We start from the raw sequence: 19,615 nt of genomic DNA, 5'->3' as shown, positions 1-19,615 counted from the left end.
TGCAGCTCCATACCCCATGCTACATTATGTGATTGCCACAACGGGCATCTACTGGTAATCTAGATATTCCTCCGGATTCTCACTGGGGTGATAACGCCCGTCGACACACATCCCTGGACCGGGGATTCTCGTCAAACATCCCTGCCGCATGGGACCAGATACGGTCCGTCTTTTGCCTCCCCCTGCAAAGATCTGTTGGTTCTATCCGACCTGGTCCCTGCGCGAGACATGCAAGCCGGTGATGTCTGCAGTACGAGTCTGTTGGTTCTGTCGCGCGGGAAAGGTCCGTCCTCGGTCACATCATGTATCGCACGGTAACGAATAAGGTGGCCAGGTCAAGAGTCTCTGCATGATCCGAGACCGCCTTCGAGAAGGAAAGGGGGTTATTTTTCTTTTTCTGGGTCTCATATCAAGACGGAGGAAGTGTAGAGAGAAGAGAGTTCGTCTACCGAGAAGGGTCATGGGTAGGGGGGTCAATCTCTCGCCTCATATTGGACCATGGCGAGCTTCAGAGTCGCTCCATTGACAGGTCAGGGTTAATCGACTCCTTAATCCTTTAGAGTAGAGACCTCAAAAAATATGTCTTTGTTAAATTGATGTCCCAAACCAACATGTCTCTCTAAATAACTTGACCACCGTATGCCACCTTCTTCGACTCGACAATGGGCTGGGTTCTTCACGCCACAGAGGAAGCCGAGCGCGTCTCGGAATGGCGCAAGATCATTGCCATCTGCGTGGCTCTGGGGGTGATTGCCAGCGCAGTGGTCATATCGCGTCTGTATATCCGGTACAAGAACCGTGGTCTTGCCAGCGATGACTGGGTGTCGTTGGTGTCCATGGTGTTTTCCATCATCTACTCCGCCATGTGCATTGCGCGTATGTATCTCGATTCCTTTGGGATTGTGGCTTAGACTCTGCTAATGGATATAAATACATAGAGACGAGGTACGGTCTGGGACTTCCTCTTCGTCTTCGCCCGAAGAAGGACCTCGTCACGTATACGCGCATCAACTATGCTGGAAGACCATTCTACCAGCTGGGCATCAGCTTCTTCAAGATAGCCCTCTTGATCAGCTACCTTCGTCTACTCAACGGCACAGACCACAGCAGGTACAGAGCAGTCGTGTGGTTCACCATCGTGGCCGTCTTCCTGTCGCACTTTGCTTGTACCCTCGTCCTCATCTTTGCATGCAAGCCGGTAAGTCAGCCACGTCAACAGCCAAGATGTGAGGCTCATCGTCACTGCCACAGGTCGCCAAGTCATGGAATCCGTCCATGGATGGATCGTGTCTGGCTCCTGGCCCGTCATTCACAGGCTACGCAGTCGTCACCATCGTCGCTGATATTGTCGTCGCCGTGCTACCGGTCCCCGTCTTGTGGAAGCTGGAGATACGACTCTCCAAGAAGCTTGGTCTGATTGGCATTTTCGGTCTAGGAATCTTCACCACGGTATGCGGCATCATGCGATACACGCAGATCGATCGCATCACGGACCCAAACGATGGAAATTCGACCATGTTGGTGCTCTGGGGCACCATCGAATTCAACGTCGGCGTAAGCATCACCACAACACATCGCAGTGCTTCTACTGACCATCTCCAGAACATGGTGTCGTCTCTACCATTTCTTGCGCCCATCTTTCTCAAAAAGGCTCGCCAGTATCGCTCCAAGCACTCTGACGAATACAACACACCCAACACAAAGAGTCGCAGCCATCACGGCTTCAAGAGCAGTAACGCATACAAGCTCAAAGATATGAGCCACGGGCGAAACACGACCGTATTCACGTCAGCGGCGAATAAATCGCGCAGTGGGAGCGAGGAGAACATCCTGCAGGGGTCCAACGGCATCATGAAGTCTGTCACATACACTGTCGAGATGGGGACGGGCGGAGCGGGCAAGGATACCAGCACCAGCAACAGCGTAGGATCAACCTACACGTAGAGATGACAGGTGACAGCTTCTCATTCGGGCAGCGGGCCGGGGTTGCTACCATGTTTCCTTTTTCCTTCCCAAGGCATGAGCGTTTCGATTAGATAAATGTACGACGTGTAATTACTGGACTAGCCAGGAATATAGAGGCAGAACCAACAGATAAACCGTTGAAGACAGGGATAAAGGCCCTTGCTCCGGGACTTCGACGTCGCATTCCACGACCCTTGAAGGCCACCTCTGCGGGTAGCCCACATTTCACTGGGCACTAGCAAGCACGCAAGCTATTCTTATGTCACCGAGCCGGAGCGAAAAAGTCCGTGTGTTGGTTCTGGGGAAAAGATGGCTCGCTACCGCAAAGTGGCCTGAGAGTTGACGAGAGTGGTGTGAATCTGCATGCAATCATGTATAGCCACGCGGAGCCCCCCTCAAGATCAATGCCTGCGGAGCAGATGGTAAAAACTCGAGTTGTTTCCGATCTATTAATGTCGATCAAACAAAGCTCGCCACACAAAAACAGCACACCATGACTTCCTCACCACAGCCCGTGCTCATCATCGGCGCCGGCATCAGTGGCCTGCTCCTCGCCCAGCACCTCCGCCAGCAGGGCATCCCCAGCCGCGTCTTTGAGCGAGACGCTGATCTCGCCACCCGCGGCGCCGGCTGGGGCCTGACGTTGCACTGGTCCCTCCCGGCGCTGAGATCGCTGCTGCCCGGCAACCTGGTCGACCGTCTCCCGGAGGCCTATGTTGATCGATCGGCTGTCGCCGAGGGTCTTTCTTCGAGCTTTCCCTTCTTCGACATTAGCACCGGAGAGCTCAAGGCCTCGACTCCCAAGGCCCCCGAGTCGGACCGCATCCGTGTCACTCGGGAGGGTCTGCGGAACATCTTGGCGACGGACATCGAGATTGAGGTATTTACCCACCATCGACCCTGTCGTAGTAGAATAACCTCATTTTGACGCCCTAGTTCTGCGTATAGTGGGAGAAACAGCTCGCTCTATTGTCATACGGCCCTGACTCTGTTACCGCCACGTTTGAGGATGGCGAGTCGGCCACGGGACGGCTTCTCGTCGCCTGCGATGGCGCTCAGTCCGTCGTCCGCCATACCCTCTTCCCGGACAACGCGGAAACACATAAAATTCCCGTCCGCATGTTGGGAGTGAAACTTGACCTACTAGCGGAGCAGACCAATTCACTCCGGGAGCTAGATCCCTTCTTCATGCAGGGTACCTCGTCCGCAAATGATTCCTTCGTATACGTTAGCCGTAAGTTTGTGTACCCTCATTCAGTCGCCGTGATTTTGACGAAACAGTGCTCGATACACCGGGTAACCATGGTGACGTCTTCCACCCATACGTCTACCAGATGTGCGTGTCTTGGCCTTATCGCGAGGGCTTCCTCGACAACCCAGCACCCACCGAGATCCCACCCACAGATGATGAAAAGCTCAAGTTCATAAGACGCCTCGCCGAGACATGGGCTGAGCCTTTCCGAACTCTTGCTCTCAGCGTTCCTGAAGATGCGGAGCTCAAGCCTCTCGCTCCTCAGGACTTTCCTCCGCCACAAGGTCTCCGTACGACCGGTCGAGCAGTTCTGATGGGAGACGCCATCCACGCTATGGCCATGTGTAAGTTTGTCCGACTCATTCTCACTGTTGTGATGTCTGACATGCATAGATCGTGGTGAGGGTGCAAACCACGTCATCCTTGATGTCGCCGACTTTGTAGAGAAGGTACTACCAGCTCTGAAGGAGAACAAGGGTATCGAAGACTTGAGGTCGGCATTAAACGAGTATGAGGATGCTGTTGTGAAAAGAACACGTCCTGGTGTGTTGGCTTCCCGTCAAGCCTGCCTAGACGCACATGAATGGGGACGAATCAACAACACAAGTCCGCTGCTCACAAGGAGAGAGCCCCAACTCGAGCTTCCCGCGGGCTATTAAATACTTTAGACAGTTTAAAGATATCCACGCAATTTAACTCTTGACGCCCATTCCGGACATGATCTACTCGCATCAGCCCAGTGTTGGTTCCACGACGTTTAAAGTGCAGCACGGTCATCAGGGGCCGGGGTTCGGTTCCATACACCCTCTTCCGTAACTATGGGTGTAGAGGTATGTGACAGGTAATACGGCGTAGTTCGTCTAGAAGTGCCGGTAGTTCTACCGGCAGATATGCGGTTGTTCCCGCTTTGTTGGTGATATCTAGCAACTGCCGGAAGGGTCCCATGACCACCCAGGCACACCCACCTGAACCTTGTCCCAGGTCTACTCTCTACAGGTTCAACACTGCATTAATATTCCGGCACTTTTACGTCGTAATTATTCTGTAGTCGGTAATGATCATCGAGCTAAAGGCGGACAACGTGGTCTGGATTTCAAGCTCAGACTAGTGAGACACATTGACATGGATCACACAACCTACGCAACAGAATTTGGCTTGAAGAAGGGAGATTTCGCCATGTCTCATTAGAGTCGGTGACACACGATGGATAAAGTCGATCCTAAATATCACAATATACCACACGTCATTGAAAGAAAGGCACGATGTGCCGCAAACACCCATCCGTTGGGTCGTCATGGTGGTTTTCGAAATATCCAAACAGAATGCACCCTCCTATAGTATTTCAACGCGTGAAATTTCACAACCAAATAAATGCCATGTTAGGTAGTTCGCGGGCGAGCCGCTCAGTTGGGTGTTTTTGGCGCGCAAGGATGCTGCCTTTGGCGAGCCGTTCCTTAAGGCCTACCTTGTCATATCTCGATTTAATATACATGGTTGACAGATTCCCGGGCTCGAAGATCGCTACACAGTACTGTTAATGCAAGGATAAAAAAATATTTACTGTCTATGGCTCTGATCGTTTCTTGTTTGCAGTCAGTTGAGTCCGAAACCCGCACATGGCTCAAGTTGACAAGGCGAAAATGGCATGGACAGCTTAGTCTCGGGAGTAAAACGACAACACATTCTCTTGAGGCGCATAGCCTTACAACTTACTACTCTTTCAAGTATCGCCCCCTTCTTTCACGTTGGAGTGTCCATGGTCTTCGCCTCAGCAACCCGGTAGTCACGTGTTTTACACCCGGGATGCTCCAGCACCCAGAGACTTCATTTACCCTGTAGGCCTGAATGTTGATCGGTGTTTCAGCACGCACAGTAGGAAATAGTACCAGATTGTCTGAGTAAGAGAAGCAATAAAATATTCTCTATGGTATTTCCTAATTATTCTTACAAACGATAATTGTGAACATGGTTGTCAGTGAACCAGCCGGAATTCCAACTGGGTCTGTAAGATTCGCGAGTGAGCAGCTGGAAAAATGGGTGACGGATAGGGTTTAAACAGATAAGCCTAAAAGCAAAGCCTTCTGATGGCTTATCTGCTATCAGAGTAACATCTCCAGTTTTCCCCACGAAAGTGACCAATCATGAGCAAGCAAGTGGGACCCAGCTACAGCCAATCATAAGCCAGAGGGGAATCGAACCCACCCGTGGACGGGATTGTGAATTTGGACGCGTCGTGGGGTGGCAACGCGACATTGGACTTGGTGATGCACTGGGAGCATCATCTCGACACCGCTCGGACACCGATCGCCTGCCCCACAGGACTTGAAAGTCCGTCGGCACTCATTTATATCTTGCTCCATCGGATGCCAATCACGCCCTCCCTCCGTCAAGACGCGACGCGCTGGATCAGGTGCCTTGGTGGACTCGGCGAGTCTGGGGGAACAGCACCGGCTCGGAAATATTAGAACGTTGCATTAGCAGGTGTGGAATTATAGAAAGAGACACTTCACCGATCGCTGGCTTGATGGATAAACATCCGTCATGGACAGAGGACAGGTGCTCCCGTAGCAACCCTCTGGTAGCGAAGCTATGGAATGGAATGTCGCTGAGTGTCCTGGAGTCCATGTTGCGCCAGGCCCAACCTGTCCATCGCTGGGGCTGGGCTCCTAAAGCGCTTGTGTTGTTATCCCAAGCAGTCGGCGTGTATTCATTTGATGGTTGCGAGGTCTCCTTATGCTAAATTCACTATCGACACCCATGCTATTCTTGACTGACCATTTCGGCGGAACATCACAGAGTCAAGGCACCTGGTTTGATGCATGTTGGTGCCTGCTTTGCAAGCTGGGTCCTGACGACTTGCTTGGGAGGCCCATCAACAGCGCGATGCCTTCTTTCCGAGGAGACACCCGAAGACCCCCAAGGCGCAAGGTCTCTAGTGAGGCAGGATTCCGATGGCCACCTCGGAAAGCAAGCCGAGAAAAACATCGGATCCCTTCTTGAGTTCCTCCTTTCTTTTTGTTGCAAAGTCTTTCATATTCAGATGCTCTTTCGGCGTGGCGGTGGGGGATCCTTAGAGGTCTGTGAAGGAAGCCCAGGCAGGACTGAGACTCAGCGACGGCGAGACCGAATCTATGAAGCAGTGAAAAATGAGGTTGAAATATTTTCAAGTGAGATGCATTGCTGATCGGGATCGTTGTTAGGGCCGAAATGTGGTGTTTTTGAAAGTGATTCAGGTCAACCTTTGCACTCGTCCATTCTTGCTCTGGCTATCACTTTGAGCTGACTATGATTGTCACTGTGAACTGTGACTCTGACTACGGCTATGGATCTTGATCTTCACTGCCACTGTGCCCCAACGCCAAGCTATGCCAGCCAGACAGGCCCATCCCATCACCACTGGCCACTGCTGTTGGTTCATAAGTCACCACTTTCCTAATGCGACATGTGGACTGATTGTAACTATTCACTTATTTCTGTTTCATATACTCACTACAGGTGTTCGTGATCTAGGGATAAGCGAGCAACATTGAGAAGTAGCCGGCTCAGCTGCCTTCTCCTGCCCTGCCGGTACCTACCCGAACTATTATCACCTGCCATGCACACTCTGTATGGTTCACAGCGCAGGATTTGAAAGAGGTAATGCTCCCAATGTGACCAACCAAGTCCATCCAATAGAATCACCACAGCAGACCCCAACTCACCCCAAGAGGCAAGTTTCCCACGGTTTTGCTGAAACCTTCAAAGTACCGGATCTGGAGCTCGGCTGAGGGACCCGAGGGTTCGCTTCGGCTTCTGCTACAAGGGCGCTAACAACGTGGAGCAAGCCACATTTGACAAGGGTCGGGAGCCTCATCGATGACCATGTGACACACTTGACTTCCGAGAGTCTGACAAGAGGACTTTTAGAAAGCCGACTGTGGTTATCGGATGGCTGGCCGACTGATTGAGGTCCGAGACCACCTCCACGCTTGCTCATGACCGGAAAACGCGGGGAAGTGTCTGGGGACTTGGTCTACCACGACATAAATATCCTATGGCTATCTCTCCTTGGTGGAATTGATCCCTAATACACTACAGAGCTTCTATTATCAGATCAAGTCTCCAAGCTTCTTCCCCAAGTCTCCAATTCCCCGAATTTAAAATGCCTGGTCTTATCTCCCACCCTCCCCCTCCCCACGTCGTCGGCCCTGCCACCAAGCGGGCTACCAGGCCATCTAAGAAGCTTCCTCAGTCTCTGATTGATGGGGCAAAGCTCACCAAGAAAGAGACATGGGACGCCGAGAAGCATCTGGCTTTCCAGCCTCCCTCCAAGATTCTCAGCATGAAGGAGATTGGTCTTGAGGGCCATGGTATCTCCCCCAACGCCTGCTCTGAGCCTTTCCCTCTCTTTAGCGAGGAGGCTATTAAGCAGATGCGTGCCGAGATTTTCAGTGAGACTGTTCTGGAAAAGTGCCAGTACGCTTCCACCTTCAACGCCAACATGGTCCGAGGCATGGGTCACGAGTAAGTTCTCTATCCTCTGTATCTGTACATCCACTGACTTGACCAGGCTGGCCCCTTTCACCTACGACGCTTGGCACTCCCCCGAGACCCTTGCCAAGATTTCTCAGGTCGCCGGTGTCGAGGTCGTCCCCGCCTTCGACTTTGACATTGCCAACATCAACATCTCGGTCAGCGGCGACAAGAATGCCGAGATCTCCATTGGCCAGAACAAGCTCCGTGACGGTGCTGACAACGACAACCTGTCCTCTGTCGCTTGGCACTACGATAGCTTCCCTTTTGTCTGTGTCGTCATGATGTCTGATTGCACTGGCATGGTTGGTGGCGAGACTGCTGTGCGCAAGCCCAACGGTGAAGTTATCAAGGTTCGCGGACCCAGCACGGTATGTTCACTCTTGAAGCTTGATCAAGACTATTACTCATGAAAGATAGGGTACTGCTGTTATCCTCCAGGGCCGATACATCGAGCACCAGGCTCTCAAGGCCCTCGGCGGTCGTGAGCGTATCACCATGGTCACATCCCTCCGACCCAAGTCCCCCTTCATCCGCGATGAGAGTGTCCTCACCGGCGTTCGCGGTATCAGCAACCTCGACGAGCTCTACCACCAATACACTGAATACCGCCTTGAGATCCTCGAGGAGCGACTCCGTGCCAAGTCCAAGGAAGAGCGCAAGCTGGCCCTGGCCAAGAAGAAGTACGACATTCCTGCTATGCGACGCTTCTTGGAGGAGCAGCGTGCCTTTATTGATTCAATGCTCACTGAGATTGTCGAGGTTGAGGATGATTGAGTGATGGATGAAAATAATGAAGAAAAGGGATAAAAGCATTTGTGGTGATGGCTGTACATGGAATTCATGGGTCTTTGAGTTTCTTGTACTTAGCAGCGAAGCATAAGCGATGTCTAGTGTCTTTCAAAAAATTGGTTATTCATATTAACTATTTGACCAAGAGATGCGCTGTTGGATCAGATGGATATGGTCTAGACCGAGAACAAGACATCCTTGTTAAAACCTGAGGTTGGTGTTGCGAAAGCTCGCGCTGGTTCAAGACTAGCCCGTCTTATAATGGTATATCTCATCGAAGGAAACTTGGATAGCTCATAAATTCATACCGGTATTTACAGTCTAGAGTGGTTCTATCAAAAAGTTAAAGCTCACTTCCTCAGTCTTGACTAAAAGATCCTCCCTCACACCAGGACCACATGCTGCGGTTCCCACACCAGCGACCTTGGCATCCAATCTGAAAAGAGTGGCATCCTCCTCAAAGAGGTTATGAGGGTGCTTGGCCTTCTGGATAGTGTCATCTCTGTGACGTGACACGACGAAACTGAAGTGTGATTGTTCGCCAGTTCCCAGGCGAGTTGCCTTCAATCCAATGCTGGGAGACTTGGCGTCTCTGAGGGTTAGCCATCTGGCTTCCATTCTGTTTCCGTTCTCTTGAGGAACGTCGTAATGAGTGTGTAGGTCTGAAACGGACTCGACGCCCCAGATGCCCACGCGCTGGGACAGCTTCTTATCAGGATAGCTCTCTCCTGGGCCAAGACCGAACCAGTTGACATGCTCCAGACCCTTGTTACCATAGACGTTCAGGCCAATTCGAGGAACATGCTCTGGGAAGGATCCAGTAGGCGCAAGGCGGGCCACGTTAATGCCGAGGGCGCCTGTGACGTGAACTGTGTACTCAACCTCACAGTTCCAGCCCCAGTCGAGCACCGGCGGGGAGATAAATGTGTGAGCCTTGATCACGGTCTTCTTTGAGTCAGAGGAATCCACCTTGAAAGAGCGCAGCTGCGATGTAAGAGCATCGACACCGAATCGCTTCCAATATGGTAGGGAAATAGGGACGTCGTTATCAGTCTTGGGACGCCAGAACGAGGGGCTGATGGCAACACCAGTTGTGGGGTCTGCCTCTAGTAGGGTGTGGCCATTTGCTGTCCAGGTCTTGAGAGCACCACGAGCCCGATCGAATGTGAAGTTGAAGCCAGTTCCGGCCACGGTAACAGTGGGTCCTTCTTGAGACACAGACAGCTGAGAGGTAAGGGCGTTGGTTGCAGCGAGGGTCTTGGTGCTGGGGCCTTGGAGTTGATGCTGGAACCATGCGATTTGGTGGCCAGCGGGGGCCCAGGAGGTCGCCTGCTTGAGGGTCAGGGTTACCGTCAAGTAGACTTCGTTCTGGCTACCGTATCGGCTTGCATCGAGAGGAATGGAGATGGATGCCTTCTCTCCGGCAGGGATAGATGGAAGCTCTAGAGAGCCTGCTTGAAGCAAGGTAGATCTGCATCATGGTTAGTTGAGCTTCAAGTGTAAGCAGTATTGAGAACAACTTACGTCTCTCCCAGGGATTCCACCTGGAAAGTTGCTCCAAGGTGGCTTAGGTCAGCAAAGTCATGCCAGTTCTCGACGATCAAGTTGCTACCCTCAAGAGAGAACCCAACAGGCTGGATGACCTTTTTGTATTCAGTCAAACCTGGAGTTGGCTGATGAGTGCTGCTGACCAAGCCATCCATGACAAAGGTGCCGTCATTGGGCTCATCGCCAAAGTCACCACCATAGGCATAGAAGCCCTGGCCATCCTCTTCCTTCCACAGACCGTGGTTGGCCCATTCCCAGATGAAACCGCCTTGAAGACGTGGGTAATCGCGGAAGGCCTGCTCATAGTCTTCGAGCCATCCTGGACCGTTGCCCATGGCGTGGCCGTACTCGCATAGGACGATGGGCTTGTCGAACTTTCCGTCTTTGACGCCTTCCTCCTTGCAAGATTGGATGAGCTTCTCGACGCTGGGATACATGTAACTGTACATATGTGTTGTGACAGCCTGCTCGTCTCCTTCGTAGTGGACTAGTCGACCTGGATCAACCTTTGTGGCATATTCGAACATGGCTTTGTGGTTGTCTCCGTAGAAGGCTTCGTTACCAAGACTCCAAATGATGATACTGGCGTGGTTCTTGTCGCGGTTGATGACGGCTTGGATACGATCGAGGTAGGCATCCTTCCACTTGGGGTTGTTGGAAGTGAATTGTGCAGCTTGAGGGAAGGCAAGCTTCTTTCGCTCTCCGTAATCCATCTCTTCGGGAATGTCGAGAGGACGAGCAACAGCATCGTAGAAGCCGTGGCACTCGAGGTCAGCCTCTCCCATGACCCACAGGCCAAGTTCATCGCATAAGTCGAGGATCCGGGGGTCGTGAGGCTGGTGGGCGCATCGCAGAGCGTTGATGTTGTGCGTCTTCATCAACAAAAGGTCCCTCTTGGCGAATTCAAGGGGAACGGAGCGACCGAGTAGTGGGTGGTGTTCGTGACGGTTGACTCCTCTCAAGCGGATGGGCTTTCCGTTGACAGTCATCAGGCCGTCGATGAGTTCGACCTTTCGGAAGCCAATGCGTTGCTGCACCTTGTGAAAAGTCTTTGAGTCGGCAGACTTGAGGATGATTTCAGTCTGATAAAGATATGGCGTCTCGGCTGTCCATTTGTTGGGCTTCTCGACCTTGAGGTTGAGTTCGGCCTTCTTGGTTTCATGGTTGACAGAGACCTCAGTCTTGCCAATCACGGCACCACCATTCTTGTCAAGCTCAGAAAGCGTGAGCTCAATGGTGCTAGGGCCTCCGGTGAACACGTCGACAGTTGCACTAAGGGTAGCGTTCTCATAGGCAGCATCGAGGTCTGTTCGAAGGAAGAAGTCTTCGATCCTAGACACTGGGAAAGAAATGAGACGAACGTCTCTAAAGATACCTTGGAACTGTCAGCTTCTGTCAATTGGCGAGAAGTGCACAGAGTAGTACTCACCTGATAGCCACCATTGGTCTTGATCTTCGATGTAGGTCGCATCAGACCATTGGTAGACCCTGACAAACAGCTCATTTTCCCTCTCTCGGTCGACAAATGAAGAGATGTCAAACTCTGATGGGTTCCTCGAGCCCTGGGCGTATCCAACCAACGCGCCATTGACCCACACATGGTACGCGCTGTCAACGCCCTCAAAGCGAAGCCTCAGCTGAGAATCCGCGCCCCAAGCAGGAGGAACATTGAACTTTCGACGATAACTTCCAGTGGGGTTCTCAGTAGGAACATAGGGAGGGCAGACTGGGATGGGGAACTGGACGTTGGTGTACCAAGGCTTGCCGTGCCCTTGCAGCTGCCAATGACCCGGCACTTGGATCCCTCCCCAAGCGAGGCCCTTTGTCGCGGTCGGCTCCGGAGCCTCGAGCGGTGTGGAGGCCAGGTGAAAGTCCCAAGTGCCATTGAGAAGTAACGAGGTGTCGGGGATATGATATGATCGGGTGGGGAGGCAATTTCTCCTAAAGACGGCCTCGTTGGTGTAATCGGGACGAGACTCGTCCTCTTGGAGGGGGATGCCCTTGGGCTCTAGTCTGACGCTCTCTCCCATGTTTGAACAAACGTTTGTCTGGTAAATGACTTGAAGTTGCGGATTGGTAGCGAGGAGGCTCGTTGAGCTTTTATCCTGTGTTGCAAAGCACAGCCCCTCTGACACTGTGTCCCCTCAAGATAGGCATCCGTCGTTTCCCACTTCATGATGCGTGTAACATGCTACAAATCAACAGGTGACCGGGACTGGCTGAGGAGGAGGAGTAAACTCCACCGGCCCGCATGACAACATGGCTTGACTTTGATGATCTTTTCCATCTCCTCACCGACTCCGACACACGCGAGCCAATCACGTTGGCGGGTGCTACCCCAGGTTTGGCACTCGGGGATACCGGAGCCGGATGGAGCACCACCACCTTTACCACGAGAGGACGGCACACTCGTGACTTGAAGAGCCGATTGTGGCTTGATAATCCTGGAAGCTAGATCACGGGAAACCTCAGTCCATCCGACTGCTCACTGCCGTCAGCCGTTTAAAGTTTGGCCCTCTCCCGTTACCCCAGGTTTCACCCCGGGGGTACCGGAGCCGGCCCAGGATCCCCCCTGTCTCGGAGGGTTGCAGGGAATAATAGCCTAATGATCAGGAGGTGTCGCCGATTCGGCCCTGCTGAACTAAACCAGACAAAGTCAGAACACTCTTCAGGGCACGCGCAAATCCGGGGACGACGTTGGGCGGGCAGGCTAGGCCGTCTGGGGCCAAGGTTCCGCTTCCATGGAATTGGGGGGGCAGGAGAGTCTTCAACATATATAAAAAGAGTCGAGGATCGAGTGCGACGCTGTCACCAAGTCTCTTCTTCAACTCCTCTGCATGTCTTTTGCAAACAATGGCTTCTAAATCTCTTGACAAGACCAAGGTGGAGCATGGGGATGACATCCACGACGTTGATGTGGTTGTTCAGCTTGCCCATGATGTTGAGAACCAGGACCTTTCGCCGTGGACTCCTCGCATGTTTCGGCTTTACTTGGTTCTTGGTTGCGCCTATCTCTGCGGCTGTCTGGTATGTTGATATGACTGAATTAGTGGTAGAGATTGAGTAGCTAACATGCTTTGCCTAAACAGAATGGTATGTCAACTTGCGACACCACAATCCGCAACCCCACAAGCAAAGGTTTGGCATTCTAACGTGTTTCCCTTAGGATATGATGGATCGCTCATGGGTGGTCTGAACGGAATGGTGTCCTATCAGAATTACTTCGGAATGTAAGTAAGCCCATCAAAGGTGGAAGCGCCTGGCTAATGCCGCCTAGGTCTATGGAGGGCTCAACCACCGGCATCATCTTTGCCATGTACAACATCGGCTCTGTCGCTGCCGTCTTCTTTACAGGTCCCGTGAACGACTACTTTGGTAGACGTTGGGGCATGTTCACAGGTGCTGCCGTCGTCATTATTGGCACAATCGTGCAGGCGACCTCGTCAGGCCGTGGCCAGTTCCTCGGTGGACGCTTCGTCCTGGGCTTTGGCGTCAGCTTCTGCTGTGTCTCTGCGCCCTGCTATGTCAGTGAGATGGCTCATCCCAAGTGGCGAGGTACCTTGACGGGTCTGTACAACTGTACCTGGTACATTGGCAGCATCATCGCCAGTTGGGTCGTTTACGGATGCAGCTACATCGACACTAACGCGGCCTGGCGCATTCCCATTTGGTGCCAGATGATCACCTCTGGTATCGTTGTTATTGGCGTCTTTTTCTTGCCCGAGTCGCCCCGTTGGCTCATGGCTCAGGATAAGCACAATGAGGCTGTCAAGGTGCTTGCCACCTACCACGGCGAGGGAGATGAGAACCACCCCATGGTTCAGCTTCAAATGAAGGAGATGATGTCGCAGATTTCGGCCGAAGCGACCGACAAGAAGTGGTGGGACTATAGTGGACTCTGGAAGACGCATAGTGCGCGACGCAGACTCATCTGTGTTCTTGGAATGGCTGTCTTTGGACAGATCAGCGGAAACAGCTTGAGGTGAGTATTCCTCTGGCATTCAAAGGCAATGCACTGACTTGGTATCAGCTCGTACTATATGCCCGTCATGCTTAAGAACGCCGGCATCCACCAGCAACACAAGGTGCTTGCTCTGAACGGCATCAACCCTGTTCTCTGCTTCTTTGGCGCTATTCTCGGAGCCCGACTTACAGACGTCATTGGACGACGCCCTCTCCTGCTGTACTCGATCGTCTTTTGCTCATGCTGCTTCGCCATCATCACGGGCACCAGCAAGCTCTCTCTCGACGAGCCAGACAATAAGAACGCTGCCAACGGAACCGTCGCTATGATCTTCATCTTTGGTATCGTCTTCTCCTTCGGTTGGACGCCCCTTCAGTCTGCATACATCGCTGAGTGCTTGTCCACCGACATCCGCGCCAAGGGCACAGCCATTGGCAACTTTGCCAGCTCCCTCGCCTCGGCGGTCATCCAGTACAGCAGCGGTCCTGCCTTCGAGCACATCAAGTACTACTTCTACCTGGTCTTTGTTTTCTGGGATCTATTTGAGGCGGTCTTTATCTACTTTTTCTTCCCCGAGACCAAGGATCGTACTCTGGAGGAGCTGTCTGAGGTGTTTGAGGCGCCTAACCCTGTCCACAAGAGTCTCGAGAAGAGGGATGCTACGACTGTCATGAATACGCTCAATCTTACTGGAGATGGCAAGCTTGAGGCTTAAACAATTACTTGACAGAGCTGATTGGACGGCGATTTGTAGGGCTGAGAGTAATGCGGGGGGTTGATGTGGGTAGTTGAGTTATTGACTGTCAATATGAAGTATGAAGCATGATTAAAAGTAACAAATTTGCCATTGTTCCAACGTGAGTGAGTAATTATTAACCATGTCGATTTTAAAGAGATTCAATTCTCTGGTTTACTTCTCATTGCCAACGTTAAGTGAATGGCGTATGCGAGCTGCGACTTGGTTGCGATTAAGATGAAGGACTTGAGCGGAAGGGAGCATTCTGCAATGACATTACTTGACTAAAGCAACTACCCTGTCTTCACGGGGCGCGCAAGAACCACGTAAAACTCGAGAAAATTACGCAGTAGAAGGCGGCTTCAAAAGTGGACAGCAACACAGGGGAGACACGAGAAGCACAAGTGTGGTGGTCGCCCATACATGAGACCACTCACTCAGGGCCATCACCAACACAACCCATCGCGACAACCCATCACTGCTCGTCTAGCACCTCTCACGAATGCCCTCTCACGAATGCCCTCTCACGACACAAGAAACAGAAACGAAATTCCCCTCCGTCGCATGACCGTCAAACTTTTGTCAACTCCCTCGGCTCTGAGGAAATACGAAGCCGAGCAACCAATCGTCTCGCCGGCTTCAGACTGGGGTAACGGACCTGGGGCCGTTTTCACTGCCGCTCCAATCTCGACGCTCAATTGACGCCGGTCCGAGCATCCCCGGTTTTCTCCTCATTGTCGATCCACTCACGTCCTTCACATGACCTTTCCTGTTATTATGCGCTTCGTTCCCCGCGTTTTCTCATCGGCCCGTGGCGGAGCGAAAGCGGATTTTGACGCGATGGAGCAAGTTGACGACGGATTGAACGACTCTGGCAACTGGCCTGCAAGGAAGAGACTTCGGACTTCGCATGCGGTACGTTTTGAGTTTATAGACTGTGTGCTGATCTGAGCTGATGCGACACAGTGTGATGGGTGTCGGACCCGTAAAACAAGGTCCCTGAACCTTCCATCCGAGACTCCCGTTATCAACGTATCTCTGACTCGGTTGATAGATGCGATGGAGGCCATCCTTGTGCCACGTGTGCCGCTGCGAATCAAGAGTGCGCATATGGGTCTGAGGCAAACTCGTAAGCATCGAATGGACACCGTTCATGTCGCTGTGTAGTAATAATGGCACCTTAGGAGAAGCAAGACCGATGTAATCCTGGAGAGCGTTCTTCGAGTGGAGAGATCCCTCCACGAGCTCAAGTCTAATATCGTGAGTCGAGCTTCTGTTATCAGCGCGTGCATCCTCTGACCCACGTTGCTACTACCTAGTCGTCGATCAATCCTCAGGTTACCAGTCAGCCCCAGTCTCAAGCTTCGCCGCAGGATCGTCGCACCAATTCTTTCTGTGGCTCAACACCAGACGCGAGCCTACGACGTAGGAGCTTTGCTATCCATACCCCTACCAGTCAGGACTATCGTGAGAATGGCAACAACTTTGAGAACGCCGTCTTGGACTCGATGCACACTTCAACAACAGAGTCTGTCCTGCAATGGCCGCACTTTGACGTCTTTCCACAACTACGGAGCGACGGAATGTCGATATTCCACCTTGAGCAGTCTCGCACTCCGTTGGCAGTGACATCGAACCCGATATATCCGTATGTTGATGCCGATGCTATCGACTCAATACTCGACTCATTCGAGCACAATGTGAACTTCTGGTATCCCACAATGTCACAGAGTCAGCTGCAGGCGATAAGATCGACAATGGAGAATGGCGTGCCAGCCGAGGACACCGTTCACTGCTGTCTCTGCTTGCTGACGCTAGCGCTGGGATGTGCAAGCCAGTCCGTCGCTGGCCTACGATTTGCGACTGACTCTGAAGATGGAGAGAAAGAAAAAAGGCTTCGGAAGCGTAAGATGGGCGACGTCTACTTTCAACTAGCTTTGAAGAAGATACATGTCGCCCATCTTCAGGTTGACTCGGAAACGACGCAATGTCTATTCTTTGCTGCGTGAGTTGGATTTCATGCCCTTTCAACTCGAGACTAATCTTTTACAGTATTTATTTTGCCTCGCTCGTTCGGCCTCTTCAAGCTTGGGAGTATCTGAGCGCCACAGCAACGAGATGCATGCTTCTCTTGTCGTATCCCTCGGATAAGCCAGATGTTGAGAACGAGGAACGGATCAGAAGAATATTCTGGTCTTGTTACATCCTCGAAAGGTACCATTGAAGCAACAAAAATAAAGACCTTGGCTAACACTGCACGTAGCGACTACATGGCCGAGTTATCAGCTTGCCCCCCTTCTGGAATTGCTCGGGTCGAATCCTCTGTCCAACTCCCCAGCGTCTACCACACACACACTTCAGACAAGGAAGAAGAGGAATCATCGCTCTACTTCCTCGCTTGTATCAGCATGCGGCGTCTTCTCAACCGAGTGCATCAGCTATTGTACGCACGAGACTCTGGTGCCGCATTCGACCAATCTCGATTTCCGAGGATCGTAGCTGAACTACAGCGTCAACTAGACGATTGGCGTGACGTGTTGCCAGCATCCTTTTACTTCAGCATTGACGCGGAAGAGACGACTACTGAAGCCGGTGGTTTTCTTCGACAACGTTACTTGACATGCAGGGGGGTCATCTACCGGCCGTATCTGATGTGGATGTTGAGTGACAGCCACGTGGGTGCAAACGACAGTGGTCTCGCTATCCCAGAGGCTTTGGCCAATTCCAAGGCGTGCTTGGATGCCTGCTTGCTTCATGCACTCAACCTACGAGGCTTCTCACAGACGGTCATGATTGACACCTGGATATGCTCACTGTCGTAAGTATCTTCCAATCACTGCCTTTCTCGCCATGTTTGAACAGTGAATACTGACCAAGCTAGTATGTCGGGGGCAATGCTCATCCTCCTCGCAGCCTGTCAAGTGCCTGCTTTGAAGGATCTTATCAGCCATCGTGTCACTCGTGTGGGCGATCATCTCCAGCAGCTGTTCCACCACTGGCGTAGCATCTCTTTCGGAGCAGATTCGCCGAGCGTTGAACGAAGTTTGGGGCTGATCGAGAAAGCGGATGGGTATATCAAGGAATCATGCTAGCCTTTCCTGTTTCTATACGCGCACTAGCACTTTGAGGAGTGAACATTGGCATGCTTAATAGAAGTTGATGCCGTTCAGAGTTCGGACTTGTGAAGGACAAGTCCCATGTTTTGGCGATGGGAGAAAAGAGGGATTGTAAATTAGCCTTGTTGTATTCTTTCTAATTTTTCTCATACCTGGAGAGTGTGAGCTCTGAAATTCAAAGTGACACTTGCCGAATCGAGTGAAGGTGTCAACTGGCTAAGGGGTCCCTTTTCATCAACGGATTGTAGTCAATGGTTCCGTGCCTACCTTAGAAGAATCTGTGATTCGAGAGACACTTGAACAGCGTCACGGAGCAACTTCTTAGGCTGTTGTGAAAACGCCAATCTTCAGCTAAAAAGAGAATGTTTCAATATCGTCATGAATTGGATGTAGGCTAAGGGCCGCTTCTTGCATTGAGTGCTGTGACACCATGGTCTGTGGCATAACACATAAAGGCGGGCTCTGGAGGCAAGATTTTCTCCTAGAATAAATCACTAGAAAATATTTTGGCGTCGCTTTGAGAGAGATTTGCCCTTTCAATTTGCCAATTCACCTGAAGATTGTTGGTTGTGGCCTAGCCTAGCCCTCGAAGCGCCGGATCTCGATGACGACAATGACATCATCACCTTGGACTCCACATTCTTGCAGCCGAACTATCGACGTGAGACAACCTTTGTAATGGATTGTTCCCTCTAGACCTCGACATGTTCGGTGGACGCTTCCCAAGAAAGCTCCAACTCGAGTGTTGTACCGTGCCATCACAGCGCTGTCGAGTCTCACGGCCCTTCTCTACGCAACCACTACTGCATCACCGGTCGCATCTACGATCACCCAAGATGAGCTGGATGGACAGCTGGAGCCGGCCATCCAAGTCCCAAGCGACGCCTGCACCCTTTTACTTACTTCCCGGTGGCGAGGCGACGCCATATTGTCACTCATGTGGGAGAGTCATCAGCGATCGACGGACAACGGTAAAGGCCAAGGCCAACGACACGCCCGTCAAGTATTGTTCAAGCCGGTGCAGGACGAACAAGCCAGGGAAACTAGACCGTGAACTCGAGACGACGTTTGTGCAGCTTCTATCCGCGGAGGACGGTGGCCAAGCGGAAGTGAGAGGAAAGACCAAAGGGCAGGGAGGAGTTCGATCGAAGAAGAAGGGCAAACAGAGCAAAGGCGATGATCGAATCTTGGTACCTTGCAGCGCTGTCGAGGACCATGTTTTCGGGCCTCATCGGTTGTCGATGGAAGAGTCTGAGCCCGAGCCCGAGAGCAAAGACGTGATGGTCGATACAACAGTCCCTCTCCCACAGGGACTGCCAGGCGCGGCCTCTGCTGGAGAAGACATGGACCTTTCAGGAAATATCGAGGGCGACAGCAGCGTTGACGGCCATGTATTGGCACGTATGGCAGTCCGCAGTGGAACACGTATTCGGCCACCACAGTCAGTGTCCGAGGTCAACGGGAGCGTTGGTGGCGAAAAAGGGCGCGCAGAGAGGATTCAAGAGACAGAAGCCATGCTCGAGAAACGAAAAGAAGGCCAGAAAAGAGCAAAGGAGAGGGAAATGACAAAATGCGCGGCGCGAAGAGGTGTCGTCTTTGGGTTTCTCGTTGGTGAAGAGAGACGACTCTGTGAGGCTGTTATGGCGGGAAAGGTCGTGGAGCCGAGCTTTGCCAAGGGAGATTGGAGCATCAGATGGAGAGAATGACCTGGGCCAAGAGGGAAAAAAATC

At 52.1% G+C, this 19,615-nt stretch overlaps 6 protein-coding genes across 6 annotated transcripts; 5 read left to right on the top strand and 1 right to left on the bottom strand.

The window, feature by feature from the left end:
- Positions 1-662: 662 nt before the first annotated feature.
- On the top strand, positions 663-3,876 carry MRS44_015649 (uncharacterized protein; the record flags this gene model as incomplete). The annotated part of the gene is made up of 8 exons (XM_065619291.1): positions 663-876; positions 939-1,198; positions 1,252-1,554; positions 1,603-1,923; positions 2,345-2,845; positions 2,914-3,199; positions 3,247-3,561; positions 3,611-3,876. 8 exons carry the CDS (start codon positions 663-665, stop codon positions 3,874-3,876), a joined length of 2,466 nt encoding a protein of 821 aa, XP_065475363.1.
- Positions 3,877-7,358: 3,482 nt separating this feature from the next.
- On the top strand, positions 7,359-8,506 carry MRS44_015648 (uncharacterized protein; the record flags this gene model as incomplete). Its single annotated transcript, XM_065619290.1, has 3 exons — positions 7,359-7,720; positions 7,767-8,100; positions 8,150-8,506. The coding sequence occupies 3 exons, from the start codon at positions 7,359-7,361 to the stop codon at positions 8,504-8,506; spliced, it is 1,053 nt and encodes a 350-aa protein (XP_065475362.1).
- A 336-nt stretch (positions 8,507-8,842) lies between these two features.
- MRS44_015647 (uncharacterized protein) lies at positions 8,843-12,099 on the bottom strand (the record flags this gene model as incomplete). Its single annotated transcript, XM_046272875.2, has 3 exons — positions 8,843-9,992; positions 10,046-11,444; positions 11,499-12,099. The coding sequence occupies 3 exons, from the start codon at positions 12,097-12,099 to the stop codon at positions 8,843-8,845; spliced, it is 3,150 nt and encodes a 1,049-aa protein (XP_046130210.2).
- An 823-nt stretch (positions 12,100-12,922) lies between these two features.
- MRS44_015646 (uncharacterized protein) lies at positions 12,923-14,748 on the top strand (the record flags this gene model as incomplete). Its single annotated transcript, XM_065619289.1, has 4 exons — positions 12,923-13,096; positions 13,208-13,299; positions 13,347-14,051; positions 14,100-14,748. The coding sequence occupies 4 exons, from the start codon at positions 12,923-12,925 to the stop codon at positions 14,746-14,748; spliced, it is 1,620 nt and encodes a 539-aa protein (XP_065475361.1).
- A 798-nt stretch (positions 14,749-15,546) lies between these two features.
- MRS44_015645 (uncharacterized protein) lies at positions 15,547-17,861 on the top strand (the record flags this gene model as incomplete). Its single annotated transcript, XM_065619288.1, has 8 exons — positions 15,547-15,684; positions 15,736-15,764; positions 15,824-15,898; positions 15,954-16,029; positions 16,089-16,774; positions 16,822-16,983; positions 17,033-17,587; positions 17,651-17,861. 8 exons carry the CDS (start codon positions 15,547-15,549, stop codon positions 17,859-17,861), a joined length of 1,932 nt encoding a protein of 643 aa, XP_065475360.1.
- Positions 17,862-18,589: 728 nt separating this feature from the next.
- Positions 18,590-19,591, top strand: MRS44_015644 (uncharacterized protein; the record flags this gene model as incomplete). The annotated part of the gene is made up of 1 exon (XM_046271151.2): positions 18,590-19,591. The coding sequence occupies one exon, from the start codon at positions 18,590-18,592 to the stop codon at positions 19,589-19,591; it is 1,002 nt and encodes a 333-aa protein (XP_046130212.2).
- Positions 19,592-19,615: the final 24 nt, after the last annotated feature.

This window comes from Fusarium solani (genome assembly GCF_023522795.1).
Source record: "Fusarium solani strain SB1 chromosome Unknown bctg00000011, whole genome shotgun sequence".
Lineage (NCBI taxonomy): Eukaryota > Fungi > Ascomycota > Sordariomycetes > Hypocreales > Nectriaceae > Fusarium > Fusarium solani.
Note: the sequence above shows the minus strand (reverse complement) of the source record. Positions and strands in the feature narration are given on the sequence as shown.